Genomic DNA, 15280 nt, shown 5'->3' with positions numbered 1-15280 from the left:
CTTCTTACTTGAACGTCAGAATCACCCCTCGCATCTGCCTCTGTCTACCCCTCATGTCCTCATGTGCAGCCTCTCAGACTCTCCTTCCAGAATGCCCCATCCACCCGTCCCTCCCACCTAAGGTTGCCAGATTTAGCAAATAAACGTACAGGACACCCAGTTAAAGCTGAATTTCAGATACATAGATACTCTCTTTTTAGCATAAATATGTCCCACTTGCTGTTTGGAAATATTTAAGCCAAAAAGGACTTGTTCTTCATATGCAATCCAAACTTAACTGTATTTTATTTGGCTGCTCTACTTCTCTCCTAGCACCTCCTGCCCATCGGCCTTAACAACCCCCATCTCTTCTCTAAGCCATGGTCACCTCATGACCTGCTGGTCTCTGTGTCTAATTCATTCATCTTACAAATCACAGCTGTAACGGTGTCACGTGTGACTCACCACCTTCAGTGGTTCCCCACAGCCTAGTTCTTCAAGCTGACACTTAGAAATACCCATAGACAAGCCGCGAGCTGCCTCCCCAGCCCCAGGCCCCACTGCTGCCCCCCAGGGCTCTCGGTTTCAGCACCAAGTGCCGGTTTCATGGCCGTGAAACACCCTTCCCCAGGCCTCAGCCCCACCATGCTTTCCATCCACAATGCCCCGCATCATATATCCAAATCCTGACTCCATCTTCACAGAGCCCATCCTAGGCTGGACCCTCTTCTCTTGTATATAGATCACTAGTTGTCTATCCTACCATTTTGGCAGGTCAGAGACAGTTGAACATTGGCAATTTCATATGGTTTAGGAATATATGGAATATAATAAAGGGCTCCTACGTCTGGCTTGCCTGCCTTACTACTTTCTACAAGATCATCATCTCACCTTTTTCCACAAAAAAAACCATCAAGTAGGGACTGTCTACAGCAATGTCCTTAAGGTACTGTCCTCCAACCACATTCGACGAAATCACTCAAGGGAGGGCGGGCTGGCTGACCCTGTAGATCCCAAGGCTTGCCCTGGAGCTGCAGAATCAGAATCCACAAGGAGGGACCTGGGAATCTGCACTGTGAACAAGTTTTCCACCTGAGCATTACACTCACTGACATTGAGAATCACCGGCCAACTTGGGAAGTCTTCTCAGCCTATGCTAGTCACACTGGTCCCTGAATTGCCTACACGTAATCCTACCTCAGATGGCACTGGAGGCTCATGCAGCTCTTCCCACTTTAAAACCCAGCCTATCAAACACTCTGCTGGTCCTGCCAAGCCCTGTCAAATTGTTACCTCCTCCACCAGCATTTCCCCGTTCACTCCAGGAAGTCTACAGAAAGGGGAGCCTGCATTACTCATTGTCACTAATCACTCATGTATCTCCCCAGTTGGGAAAGAACATTCATTCAACGCAAGGATTTTTCTTTATATCCCTCCTCAAAGAGGCTTAACACCATGTTATGCCATGATAGTTGGTAAACAAACGTGCTATATTCATATCCAGGCAAGGTCATTGGATTATTTAAAGCAAAGATGAGCATGCCTTCCATATTAGGGGGGAAAAAAGACTCCATCTGTGAGAAAGTATTTATGCGTTTACATGTTCATTTCAGGAGAGTGTAAATCTTAGTTCAGTATCGGCAGGACTACAAGCAGAAAGCTGACTTGGACGACCTGATGAGCTCGGGCCTGCCCATCAATGATGCCTTCCTCATGGCTGTTCCCTTTCCCTGGCCCATCCACAAGTCAAGAAGGGTTTCGTCTTTGAAAGCCATGACCAGATCTGTTCCAAAAAGACACTGTAGACTCAACAGAATAAACCTATCACTTTTCAATCCTCCTTATCCTCTTCTTCCTCCTCCAGCTCTATTGCCTATTTAGTCACTGCCAGAAACTAGTCCCTCTCTTTGCCTCCCACATTCTGGAAGTTCTCCCTCCCCTGATATCCCTGGACCCTGGGTCTTCTTCCACATCTCCCTCCCACCACCTTACTGAGGTCCTCGTTGCTTCTCACCTAAGCCTCCTAGCTATCCTCTACACCTCCGTATTTGTGCAACCAGATCTTCATGTTACTCTTGTTTTTGAAACTTTCTCTGGGCCCCTCATCCCACAAGAGGAAGTCCAGATCCCTATTTTGGACCACGGGGCCTTTCACAGCCTGACTTTCAATTTGATTCTACTCAAATTCAATTCAATTAAAAAAGTAGCTTCTAGTGCCTGAGCTAAGCCATGTGCTGGGCTAAGCCAGAGATATGAAATCAAAGGATCTCAGCTCATAGGAGAGGTAGATGAGGAAATGTGATTGATGCATTGTGACGGGCTTAGCAGAACCACAGGAGGCCCTGGAGACTTAACCTATGAGTGGTAACTCCTGCAGGAGTTAATGCAGAGCAAGAGCTCCAGGTCCAGGGCTCTTTACACTACTTAAGGCAGCCCAGCCAAAAAGACCTCAGTCTCGCCCAGTAGAATGAAATAAAACAAAACAAAAGACCCAAGATGATCCATGATTAAACTACAACTTAAGTATTAAAATGCAGGACCCATAAAAGTAACTCCAGAAACATTAAGTCACAGTGAAACAAGATCATTTAAATACTACTTGTATAAGATGGAAACTCACAGAGATGGACCACACTGAAGCACAGCCCTGATGGACTCACCCACTTTGGCCATGAAATGCAAACTGGGAAAAACTGAGAGTTACTTGCAAATGCTAATAGTACTGCTTGGTCAGGGGCTGAAATGGATGTCTGTGTTTTTTTTTATTCTCACATCTATGAAAAACTAGGATAAATTTATTTTTTAAAATATAATAAAAATGCATATGGTGAAATCTTAAATTTATTTTGCAGAGTGAGAAACTAAATTTAAGAAGACATTAAATGATTTCTAAGAGAATTCCAAAAGGAGATTGCGAGGGTGTCATTTCAAAATTAAGGCAGAGAACATCAGCAGAAAAGAAACTCATAACAGATTGTTTAGTATATTCTGTCCTTGGGACACAGCATGGCCTTCTTCACTCCTAGAAAGATATGGTCTACGTGTGTGGGACTGTGCTTTTAAACTGGGGGCTGAAGCAGGTCAAGAAAGAAACTTAGTGGGTCGTGAGAGTCGATTTCTTTTTAAATGAAAGATAATAGAATCTAATAGAAAAGGCCAGCTGCATTTTATGTAGCAAAACTAAGTACTGAGTTTTATGTATAATTGTGTGCACACATGTTGATTAGTTCTTGATGTAATAAACATTTCATATGGTGAGCTGCAGTCAAGCAAGTTTGAAAAACCCTCCTGTAGAACTCTCGCATTACGAAAGGTTCTCTTAAAATGTACACTAGACCCACTCAGTTATGAACAGTGACCTTTTTCCTCACTCCTGCAGTCTGTGCTAAAATTAAACAGAGGATAGGGTGGAGTATTAGAACTCAAGGCAGGAAACAAATCAGCAGAAAGTAAATGAGTGAACTGATAACAAGGGGCTAGAAACCAAACAGATAAGATAAATGAGGTTTTTTTTTTTCTAAAGACTCCTGTCCTGTGGTAACTAAAGATGACCTAGCCATTCCCCTTCATCACTGAGCACTGGATACACTGCAGCTGCTCAATAATTACTTGTCCAATGACCCTCTAGAAGCACCTGCATTCTATGATTACACGTACCACACAGTGTGATTGTTGCTTTTTTAGTAATGTTGGTCTCCTCCACTGAAGCTCCTTGAAGGCTGGGCTACTGTTGGGTCCACAGCTGCATCCCCACCCCTCTGACAGTGCCTGGCAAGGGTTCAATAAATTTCAGCTGGGTTGAACTGAAGGGCATCAAAGGGCAATAAAGATCTAGTTCTCATAACCATCCTATGCTTGAACCCCCTTTGTAAGAACAAACTGATTTCTATTCATTGGGCAAAAGGTATTCTAATCAGAGAAAAACAGCCCTGAATTTAAGTTTACAGAAAGCAAATAGCTTGGAACCTCTTAATGTGTCCTGATCCAGAGGTCAGGTTGACTCAAAGAACTTGTATCATCCTTTTATAGAAGAAGAGCCTCTTAAAATGTCCCGGCCACTGGGGACACACGGAAGATGCTTTTTCTAGTCCGGACAGCTTGAGGGCATTGCTAACTGGAGCAGGCAGGATGCTCAGGAAGGCCCGAGGCAGAGGGCTGGATCTGGAGGAGCAGTCAGTTGACCAGGTAAACCAACAATAAATCAAGCCCGTAAGAAGCCCCGGCTGAGGGGAAAACGGGACATGGCTTGGACATAGTCATTTTCCTTCCTCGCTCCCCTGTGGCCCTGTTACACTTCCATGGCTAGGTGTCCACTCTCAACTCCTGACAGTGCAGCTGTTGAGGGGGCACCAACAAGGGCGCCCTGAGCATGAGTATGAAAGGTGAACAGCATTCCTTGGAAAGGCATATGGTGAATTATTGGGGGTGGGAGGAGGGATGAGTGAAAGACGCCCTACACCACAGGATCAATTCAAATTCAATTCAGAGGAGAGCCTACTGGTCACTAGTTACTCCTCCTCTCAGCGAGGCAAACATCCTGACTGCTATTATTAATGAGAAGTCCTCTTTATCAGGGACACTGATTAAAGGCAGGGGTAAATGTCACTTCCCTGAAGCTACAATAAAGTAATGGACGTCCTGTTCATACACAGTCAAACCTCACATCGCGTGGATGGGAAAGGCAGAGAACAGGATAACCCTGTCTGTAGAATGCAGTGGACGCCGGAATCCAGAACACTTACTTTAGCAAACAATGGCAGCCTCTCTCCCCCACCCAAATGCTGAAGTAATGGAAATCATCCTTGATTATTAACCTGAGCAGAACATAACCAAGAGGACAAGGTCGCTTGGGGCCGAGGGAGCAAGAGGAGGCTGCATATTATACTCTCAAAGGCTAAACAGGGACAAAGTTTGGAATTAAAAAAAAATACTGTGTCAAGATATTCAGTTTGAATTTCAATTCTAACTTTGGTGTAACTTACTGTATTTCTGGACTGTAAGATGCACTCCTCCCTCCAATTTGGGAGGAAAGGGGGTGCGTGTTATAGTCCGAATGTAGCTTACCTGGCTCACTGTGGCAGGGGCAGGGTGGGGGGTGGCGGTGGAACGGGGTCACAGGTTATTAACTATTTTACCACATTTTTGCTTCAAAATGTTTTTCCTATTTTCCTCCTCTAATACCTAGGTGCGTCTTATAGTCCTAAAATTCAGTAATCACTCTGTCTCAGATTCCTAAAATATGGGGAATCAAAATAAAACCCCTGGAATTATCTTCCGGAGGGCGGGCCCCTTGTAGTACAGGCCTCCCCCGCTGGGTGAGTATTTTAGGAACCCATCTGTATCAGTGCACCAGCTAAGGTTGTTGTGGGAAGCTGTACTTGGCTTCGGTGAATTTTTTTTGGAAGACATTTTCAATGCATTGGCCCATCTCATGATGGTGGTTTACAAGTGCACCTGCCCACACTGCACTGAGTGTTCAGCAGTTGTTGACCAAAAATGGCATGACCCCCCTGCCCCACCCTCTCTATTCACCCTATTTCTCCCCCAATGATTTTTTTGTTTGTTTGTTTCTCTGGATTAAAAAAAAGACCTCAAAGGTTTTGCCAATGTGGAAGAGGTGAAACAAAAAATGGCGGAAGCACTAGAAGGCATCAAATCAACAAATTCAAAGCTTGTTTTGAGCAGTGGAAAAAGCATCTTGACAGGTGCATTGCATTTAATGGAGAGTACTTTGAAGGTGGCTGAAGCTTAAACATATAAGAATAAATACACAATTTTTTATAAATAAATTTTGGGTTCCTCCTCGTGTATGTGTGCAATGTCTAGCAGTACCTGGCGGCTTGATGGACCAGCAAACCACACAAATCATCATCAGGACTGCAGTATTACAAAGTGAGGCAGAGCGGAGGTTTTGGAGTCTGAGGGACTCCCGGAGGCTGGCTCCAGGGACCTCATCAGCTGTGAGGTCTTGGGAGAGTCTCCTAACCTCTCTGAGTTTTCACTGTCTCATACATAAAACAGGGATAAGACACTCACTTCACAGGGCTACTCTAAGGGCTCACTGAGAATCTGTATGTAAAATGCCTGGTGAAGAATAGATGACCATGAATTGGTCATGAATTGACCATGATCTTATTATGATGGCCTGTCCACTCAGAGTAAAATGCCCCCGATCAGGAGCTGCCCTGAAGCTACCTCAGGCAATTGGATGAATCTCTCAAAGGCCACTGATGCTCAACATGGAAAACACCGATGTGTGCCCCACATGTCTCTCTGCCTCCTGGTTCCTTACCACAGTGTCTGGCGAACCAGCTTCTCTGTTACCCAAGTGAGAAACCCCACAACCCTCCCAGACTCTCTCCTCTCCTCCCACAGCAAATCCTTCATCAGGCTCTGTTGATTCTGCTTTTTGTTGGACAGCTCCATTTGCCTCTCTTCATAGGCTCACCATCAACTTGCCCCTTGGATGACATATTTTCACTCTCACCTGCCATCCCCAGACTTCTCCTTTCAATCCACCTTCCACGTTGCAACTACTGTCACCTGTCTAAAGCACAAATCTGATCGTGCCCCTCCCCTGCTTTAAGCCCTTCATTTTGGCTCCCCCAAAGTAAAATCCAAGTCCTTTAACGTGGATCCCAGCACCTGCACAGCTGGCCTCGCCCCGGTGGCCTCCCCAGCTCCATCTCTCAGATGCCCCTTCGATGTGTGCAATCCAGCTCTGCACATAAACCATGCTCTCTCTCTGCAGGGACTTCACACATGCTGCTCCCTCTGCCTAGAACTCTCCTTTGTCCTGTCTCTTCTCCATGCTAACTCAGTCTCAACATCCGTCTTTCAGTTTAGGTGTCATTTCTTCCAGGAAGCCCTCCCAACACTTGAATACAGGGTTAGGTGCTCCTTCCACTGTATGCAGGTGTCTGCTTATTTGTTTCTCTCCCCAGTTGACTGGGTGGCTTTTGAGGACAAAACCCATTTCTGTCATTGCAATACCCCAAGTGCCACAAAACAGGCACTCAACTATTTGTTGGAAACAGGCACAGATGCTAACAGTTGTTCCTCCCCCTGGTGCAATCTCTGGTTGAAGGCAGCAGTGGCCTTAGGCTGCCCAATAGCTAAGCCATAATCTTGGGCCCCAGAAGGTTTCCTTCCAGCAGAGGCAACACCTACCTAGGATAGCCACCACCTCGTCATCCTGGATCACCTCCAGGGAGCCGGAGACCACAAAGCAGAGGTTGTCCACACTCTCTCCCGCGTGGTAGATGAGGTCCCCCGGGGCACAGTGCACTGTCTGGAACTCCATGGCCAGCGCCCGCAGGCAGCCATCACTGGCCAGCCGGAAAGCCGGATGCTCCTTGAACACCTTGCGGTTCAGGTGCACACAGATGTCAGCTCTCATGTCCTTGGGGCAGATCTGCAGGACCTGGCCGAGCAGGGGAAGGAAGAGTGTCAGGGCGCTCCTCACTGAGGCCTACAGCTCATCGCTGCTCCACACCTGGGTGCGGAAGCACGTGCCCCCTCCACCCCCAGAGGCCAGACGGCACTCCCGGCCCTGGTGGACAAGACAGCGGGTCCCTGGCCCCATGGTGCTTACTGCCTGTGGGAGGCAGTGACCACAAAAAACCCGTGTTAACTGCTCAGAAGCGGGTCCTGAGAGCAGGGGGGCTGGAAGAATGTGGGACTCTAAGTAGCTGGGGGAGGCCTCTCTGAGGTGACATTTGAGTTGACACCTTCATAATGTGTCAGAGGGAGCCCTGTGAAGAATGAACATTCCAGAAGAATAACTAAGGCTGTGAGGAGACCGCAGCAAAAGCCAATGTGAATGAGGGGAAAGGGGTGGATGAGGTTATGGGAGAACGCCAAGCAAGAGAGTGTGTAGAGACATTCAGGGATGCAAAGCTTTTGATTTATTCTGAGTGTGATGAGGACACACTGGAGGATTTCCAGCAGGGAGGTGACGGGACCTGAACTATATATTTTAGGGGATCAATACAGCTACAGAATGAAGTCAGAGGGTCCCGACTTTCAGAGAGCAAGAATGGAGGCAAGGGGTCAAATGGTGGCAGGAGAGTCAGACTGAGGTGCTGGGCCCCTCCTCCACCCCCTCTGTATGGAAACAGCTTGCAAGAGGAAGCAAGCTTGCAAGGAAAACTGCAGAGACAAATAAGGTCCTGTTCTATCCAGCTGGGCCAGGCACCCTGACCCCAAAAGGTGACCTACGGTCAATTATAATCCATTATAATAACATTAGCACTGCAGATAAACCTGTACCCATCATGCACCAACACCATGCAGTTTCAGAAAAGACTAAAGAAGGATAGAAACTCCCTTTCCCATTGGGAAGGTGGCGCCTCACCTGCTCTGCTTCCACTCCACCCAGACCCACACCTTTAGGAGTTCATCCCCACTAACCCAAATATAAGCCCAGTCCCCAAGACCCCCAGGGTGATGCACTCCCCATCTGAGTGTGTATTTTCTCTTTATAAAACCCTGTGCTTCACTGAATCCTTTTGTCTAGTTCTCAAATCCTCTCTCATGTGGAGACAAGAACCTGGACACTGTCACTGGGATGAGGCCTCCCTTGGTCTCCACGTGAGCCTCTGACATCAAGTTTAGGTCACTCCCGCAGGTGTGACCTACGAGCCTAGGAGACTTGGACTTGAACGCTGGCAGTGGAGCCAGTGAGAACTGATCATATTCAGACCACATTTCAAAGATGGAGCCGACAATCTGCAGAAGGCTGGAATATGGGTGTGATTGAAAGAGAGACATAAATAGTATTTACTAAGCACTTACTGTGTGCCATGTATTGCTAAGTACTTTAGGGTGGTTCACTCATTTCATACTTATTTTACAGCATCTCATTTTATGCCAGGAACCATTCTAGGTTCTGAGGATGGAGCAGTGAACAAAATGGACAAAATCCCTGCCTTCATGTAACTTAACACCTGGTGGGAGGAGACAAATAATAGGCAAAATAATTTAACAGTAAGTGCTAAAAAGAATAGTAAAGAAAGAGAAGGCAAGTCAGGGAGGGTTGTGATTTTACATTTTCAAGCATTAGCTAATCTAATCCTCACATAAACCCTAGGATGTAAGGTCTGCTATTGTACCATTTTGCAGATGAGAAAACTGGGACACAGGGAAGATACTAGCTTGCCTAAAGTGGCGCAGCCAGGAAATGGCGGAGCTGGGATCTTCAACCAGGTAGCTGGACTCCAGAGCTGGACTCCAGAGCCTAGATTACTTACTAACCACTTCTTACATCATGTGGCTGCCCCCCCCAAAAAATGGGCTTGTGATTTGCTTTTTAGCATTTCAGAAATCCAAGCAAATGCGAATGTAGGAGGCCATGCAGGTCTCATGCTTCAAAGACAAAAGGCTTCCTCAGCCTGCTCTAGTGGGAGAACTATCTCCCTGCACAAAATTTTGCCATAAAACCATAGCATAGCCCCTTGCATATTAAGTAACACGGTAAGGCCCCGAGTGGACTTTTTCAGAGAAATTAGGAGTGTTCCTAAATTAACCCCTCTCCCATCCTAGCCTGGGAACAAAGCTGAGGCCATAAAACCAGCCGTGTCCTGTGAGGACATTTCCTTGGTGTGCTGCTTTCTTCCCTGTCCCTGCTTCTCTGCCTTAGCCCAGGCCATTTGCCTCTGTGCCTGGGGTTCACCATGGACTTTGGAAATCCTGCAGTTTCCTTCAAAACCCAGCTCAAATCTCAGCTTACCCTCGACAGCTTTGCTCACACCCCACCCCTCGCAGGTGCCCCCGAGCTCCACACAGAGCTGTGGCAGTGGGAAGAGGGCAAACCATTGAAACCCCACCTCCTTCTTCTCTGAGTGATTTAACTACTCTAGCCTTTGGTGGCCTGTAAAATACACATTGCCCACATTGGCTGATGAGGATTAAATAAAATTGCATCTCCCAGCATACTTCCTCGGGACAGTGCCTGGTCCTAGCAGGAGACTCGATAAATGCCAGTCCCTCCCTCTGTGTTCTTGCCCTGGGGCCTCAGGATGCTGAGGCGGCCAGCATGTTCTCCCGTTCTCCCGCAGAGGGGATGGAAGGGCTGGCAGAGACGGAGGAAGATTCAGGCTAGCAAGGCTGGGGCGGAGTGTTTGCTAATACTGTCCTCTTTAAAGCTCATTAAAAACAAGACTTCTGTAGAAATGTGGATTTAATTTGGATGCTCTTCTCTCCAAACAGAACACAAGGGAGTGTGGACTGCTCACATGTCATGTCAAAACTGTGCCCAGTGATTCGAAACTAAGATTTATTCTTTCAAGTTCACTTTTAAATAGTTGGTTTCCCCCTGGCTGGACTTTGCTGGCAGAGGCTGCTACTGAACGAGACCCTGGCATGGTGACAATATTTTATTTATGGGCTCTGTTCCCCGAGCCACTGGGAAGTGCGTGTGAGGAGGAGAGGGGCCGTGGAGTGGAAATCACGACTGTCACGGCCGTGAGGCCTCTCCAGCCTTCTTCTGTGGGCTCCATACTGTGCGGGCTGGGGGACCCCGAATCCCTGTCTCTGAGGGCGGGTGTCAGCTCAAGGACCTGAAATGGGCCACGTTTCCTTTTATTTGGTGCTGAGAAGAGACTATCTGCTAGCTCTTGAGGCCTCGAAGGCCACAGAGAGATGTCACCACAGGAGCTCCAGGAGCTCAGATTGGGCAGGACAGCGGCTGGCTGAGCGAACAGGTCCTCGGGCTGGCTGGATCTGGATCCAGTCCCTGGCTTTAGCACTTAGTGGTCATGGGAACTTGAAGCAATGCTTAGCTTTCCCCCCAGTCTTCACGGTGGAACTGGAACACAGGACTCTGCTGAGGGCCCCCTGAGCTGGCACACCCAGTGCTCCGTGCATGTGGCTCTCATTTCTGATGTCCTCCACCCAGGAGGGTAGTAGCTCGGCCTGACAGAGGCTCTGACGTCCAAAGGGTCAGAGCTCAAAGGGCCTTGGAGGTTGGCTTTAGTATAAAAGTCATCTAGTTTCCAGGTGTCACAGACTCGGAAGGACAAGTGACATGCTCAAGGTCACCAGCCAACAAATGGTAAACTGAATGAGCCCAACACTGTCACCCCACTACCACACAGCCCAGCCCCGGTCCCCTGGTCATCACTGACCATTCTGACTCAGAATGGAGGAGAAGGGACCCCTGGAGAGCCATGGGTCCGTGGGACTGGTCCTCTCCGTAGCAGCTGCCAGTGAGGAAGAGCAGTTGCCCCAGGCCCAGCCCTGTGGTGAGATGACACAGTAGCCCGTCTTCGTCCGATCAGAACCTGGAGCAGATCCCAAAGCCCTCCAGGGTCGTGAGGCAACAGGGGGGACAGAAAGGGCCGGTGCTGATGGTGCTGTCTCCTCGGGCAGCCACCCAGCTCAGCCCTGCAGTGAGGGTGGGGAAGGGCCTTCCTTCCCACAACCAGCTTTCCAAAGGCATCCTGGCCCCTGGGAGAAGGAGCCCCGGGGCTGAGACATCAAAGTTCCTTTCTGCTCCATCAGCTCCCAGGCACCCACAGAACCCACGGCCTTGCTGAGAGAGCAGAGCAAAAACGACAGGCACAGCCAGGGACTGTCCTGCCCCACCGACACCTGGCTTGTCTGAGACGGGGGCAACTCTGTCTGGACTCGTCCTTCTTCCCTCCAGCACATGTTTTCCATTTTCAAAAAATGACAGTCAGAAAAGCATAAGCTTTGAAGTCAGAAAAACTGGGTTCAAATTCTGGCTTTGTCATTTTTCTTTTTGTTTTTTTAAAAAAGGTATGTTTTTCTATTTATTCAACTTTTTAAAAGAAGTTTTTATTTCTTTGTATATTTATTTATTTGAGAGAGGGAGAGAGAAACATCCATTTGTTGTTCCACTTATGCATTCTTTGGTTGATTCTTTTATGTGCCCTTATTGGGGATCGAACTCACAACCTTGGCATACTGGGACGATGCTCCAACTGAGCTACTCGGCCAGGGTAGCTTTACCATTCTTAACTCTGTGACCCCGGGGCAGTTAACAAAATTAACTGGGCCTCTGTGTCCTTATCCCTTCCAACAGAAATAGCAGCAGGGTTGGAGGGGTGCCTAGGGGAAGCAGGAATACAGGACCAGGTGCGTGGGGAAGGGAAGTAGATTTCTGTGCTTAACGCACATTCAAGTCACCGTAGCTGGTGTTGCCATGTCGGTGTGATGTCACTGCTATTATTATGGAAGATGCTTAACCAAACCAAAGTATTGTTCCTTTTAAACTTGGATCAGTTTAGTTCAATTTTTCCTTTCCAACTGTCAACTCTCAACTGACTATTCTAATGGAGGAAGACTAGAGCATGAAGAGTTGCCCAAAGCCAACTGAATTTGGCTCTGGATGTGTCATAAGGCATTTTTGCAGTAGTGCTATCTTTGTTTTCCTCATTCGAACAATGGAAGGAATCAGCATTCCTCAGTACTTACAAACTGACGATAAAAGGAGAAGTGTAGTTGAAAGACTGAAAAGCGGAGGAAAACTCACCTAGTGTTACATTGGGGCACATAGAAAACATGAAAAGGAGATAATTCTCAAGTGCATAATAGAAAGTCCGCTTATCTTCATTCTTTTCTATACCACCACACTTTCTTCACTTTATTGAAATGCACCTAGAACAATAAACGCAACTCGCAGAAAACAACAGGGATTTGTGGCCACTTCCATTTTCCAGGTGGGAAAACTGATGCCTAAGGAGGTGGCTAGGTGCAGCTCTGCTCAAGTCAGCTGATGATGAAGGCACTGCCCTAGCGCAGCATTTCCGGGCCCTCTCTGAGGAATAGGATCACTTGTGAAAATGCCGGCTTCCGGGCTCTCCACACCCTCCCCACCAGGTTCTCATGCCGTGGGTCTGGGGTGGAGGCTGGGAATCTTCTTTGAATGATCACTTCATGAGATTCTTTTCAGGGGGACCAAGACTAAAGTGAGGTCACAAAACTGCCTTGGGCATGAAACTGAAGCGGATGTTAAAAAGTCAGTAATCCAGATAAATTACAGTGTATTTAATGAAATATTTTAAAAATTCATGCAAAACGTCCATGATGAGCAAAAGATTGAAAATCTGAATAAACACAGGATCAGTAGCCGTGCTAAGCTGCCTGGGGCCATCCTACCCTGAGGCAGAAGAAATATCAGTGATACTAGTGACCTCACCCAAGGGTGGCCCTGATTCTTATCACATGCGTTTGGGAAATTCCACCCTGGACAGTTAGACTTCCAGCTCCTCTTTTCTCTGGGAGGTATACCCTGACTTTCCAATTTTCTAAATAATGGCTCTTAATCGCTAGTCTTTGAGCAAGGCTGATCTGAAAGCCATCAAAATCTCTGGAGGTAGGACCTGGACACACAAAACTACCCTGGTAAATTCTGAGGTACAGCCAGGCATGAAAACAAGTGCCCTGGGAGAGCACCCAGGTCTCCCCAGGAAAGCTAGCAGATAAGTGGTTTGTCTGAGCTTGTCACCCTCCTTACCTTCTCAGTGTCAATGCCTCTGGACATGGACCAGGTGGACACGATATAATCCATGACTCGCTCGCTCAATCCCTTTGGCACCTGGTAGAGCTTCAGGAAGTCCCGAACGCTGTTGAGCATCTCATGGTACCTGTTGGTGTTGGCGTACATCTGCTGGAAGATGGTTGTCACATTCCCGAAGATGGTGGCATAAAGAAGTGCTAGAGACAGGGAGAGAAGAAGAAACAACACATGAGTGGTCCCTGAACCAGGGTCCAAGAACACCCACCTTGTCCAAAGCAGGCCAGTGTCCAGAGCTGCCCTCTCCAGGACAGACTGTCCTGACCTTCTCACGAGAACCTCACCCCAGGAGCCTCTGGGAGTGGACCACAAAGAAGAGTCTCCTAACACCGGACGTGCAGGACAAAGCCGGGGTGGACTCGAGCTGACGTGACCGGGCCCAGAGCCAGGACAAGAGCAATGGGGGATGGAGGCAGGTGCAGTTGGACTGCTTCACTCGTAAAGCCACAGAAAGTGCAAGCCATGGCTAAGGCCACCAGTCAGACGTGTTCCTATGAGCTCCACATCAACCCAAATCCAAACCAACCATCAAGTAATCTTTATCAAACCCTGACATGTGCCCAGCCCTATGCTGTTTTCTGGGGACAGGAAGGTGAATGAGACACTCAGTCCTGGCCCTCACACAGCAAACAGTATAGCTGAAGGACAGACCTGGAATGTATAATCATAAGCAAATAAATCATAGCCAGTCTGCTGAGGGCGATGAAGGAAGTTCTGTCTTTGCTTTGCACTTATTGTTCAGGATGTTAATACAGCAATCCATTCCACTGTCATGTGAGTCCTGGGGGGCGTGGCTTTAATGTGGTAAGAATAAAATCAGATGCCCTCTGAGATGTAGCAAGAACATACTCTGTGCTCCTGCTGCTGCTCTTACAGTAGCGTCATGGATGATGACCATAATGTCATCACAAAACCCCACCTTCCACCTCCACCTCCCATTGGCCTGGAATGCTGAGCTTCAGTGCCCACACATCCGGGAAACCTTCCCACAGGGTGACCATGACTCCCAGCTGTGTCTGCAAAGCTTGTATTACATGTGCTTCTTTCTTGACAAAGTACTAGTTGCTTGAAGACTGGGCCCATCTTTTCCTTGCAACTGTATCCCCGAGAGCTAACACTATACCAGCACCCTGTAAATATTTGTCAGATTCGTGAGTTTCACACACATTTGTGCTCTGGCTTTTTAAAAAACAAGCCATATGTACAATGAACTGCACATGTTTAAAGGCTACAATTTGATAACCTTTGACATATGTATACACCCATGAAACCATTACCACAATCAAGATAGTGAGCATGTCCATCACCCACCAAAATTTTGTCCTGTCCCTTTATAGTCTTGCCACCCCGCCCCCGCTTCTCCCTACTCTCCACCTTCCCCTCACTGAGAAACCATTGGTGTTTTCTGTCATCATTGATTAGCTTGCATTTTCAATACTTATATAAATCGAATCATATGTTATGTACTTTTGAAACACATCTTCGTTGAGATAGAATGCACATACCATAAATACATCTACAAAAGTATACAATTCAATGGCCTTTAGTATAATGACAGAGCTGTACAATCATCACCACCTCCAAGTGTAGATTATTTCCATCCTCCAGAGAAACACTGTACCCATTTGCAGTCATTCCTTGTCTGCCCCCGTCCTGTCCCCTGGCCAACCACTTGTGGCCACTATAGATTTGTCTATTCTGGACATTTCATGTAAATTAAATTACACAATACGTGGCCTTCTGTGGCTGCTTCTTTCCTTT

The 15280-nt window shown here is 47.5% G+C and overlaps 1 protein-coding gene across 2 annotated transcripts in view; it reads right to left on the bottom strand.

Annotated features, from left to right (window-relative positions):
• Positions 1-15280, bottom strand: part of KCNH1 (potassium voltage-gated channel subfamily H member 1) — a 317432-nt gene that overhangs the window by 86325 nt on the left and 215827 nt on the right. For both annotated transcript variants that reach the window (XM_037136985.2, XM_037136986.2), the window contains exons 8-9: positions 13460-13659; positions 7150-7402 (exon numbers count right to left, since the gene is read on the bottom strand). In XM_037136985.2, the coding sequence (XP_036992880.2) occupies positions 7150-7402; positions 13460-13659 (453 nt within the window). The remainder of the gene's footprint in view (positions 1-7149; positions 7403-13459; positions 13660-15280) is intronic.

Source organism: Artibeus jamaicensis, unplaced genomic scaffold (genome assembly GCF_021234435.1).
Source record: "Artibeus jamaicensis isolate MK-2021 breed Jamaican fruit bat unplaced genomic scaffold, CSHL_Jam_final contig_2170, whole genome shotgun sequence".
NCBI lineage: Eukaryota > Metazoa > Chordata > Mammalia > Chiroptera > Phyllostomidae > Artibeus > Artibeus jamaicensis.
This window is presented reverse-complemented; position numbering and strand designations above follow the sequence as displayed.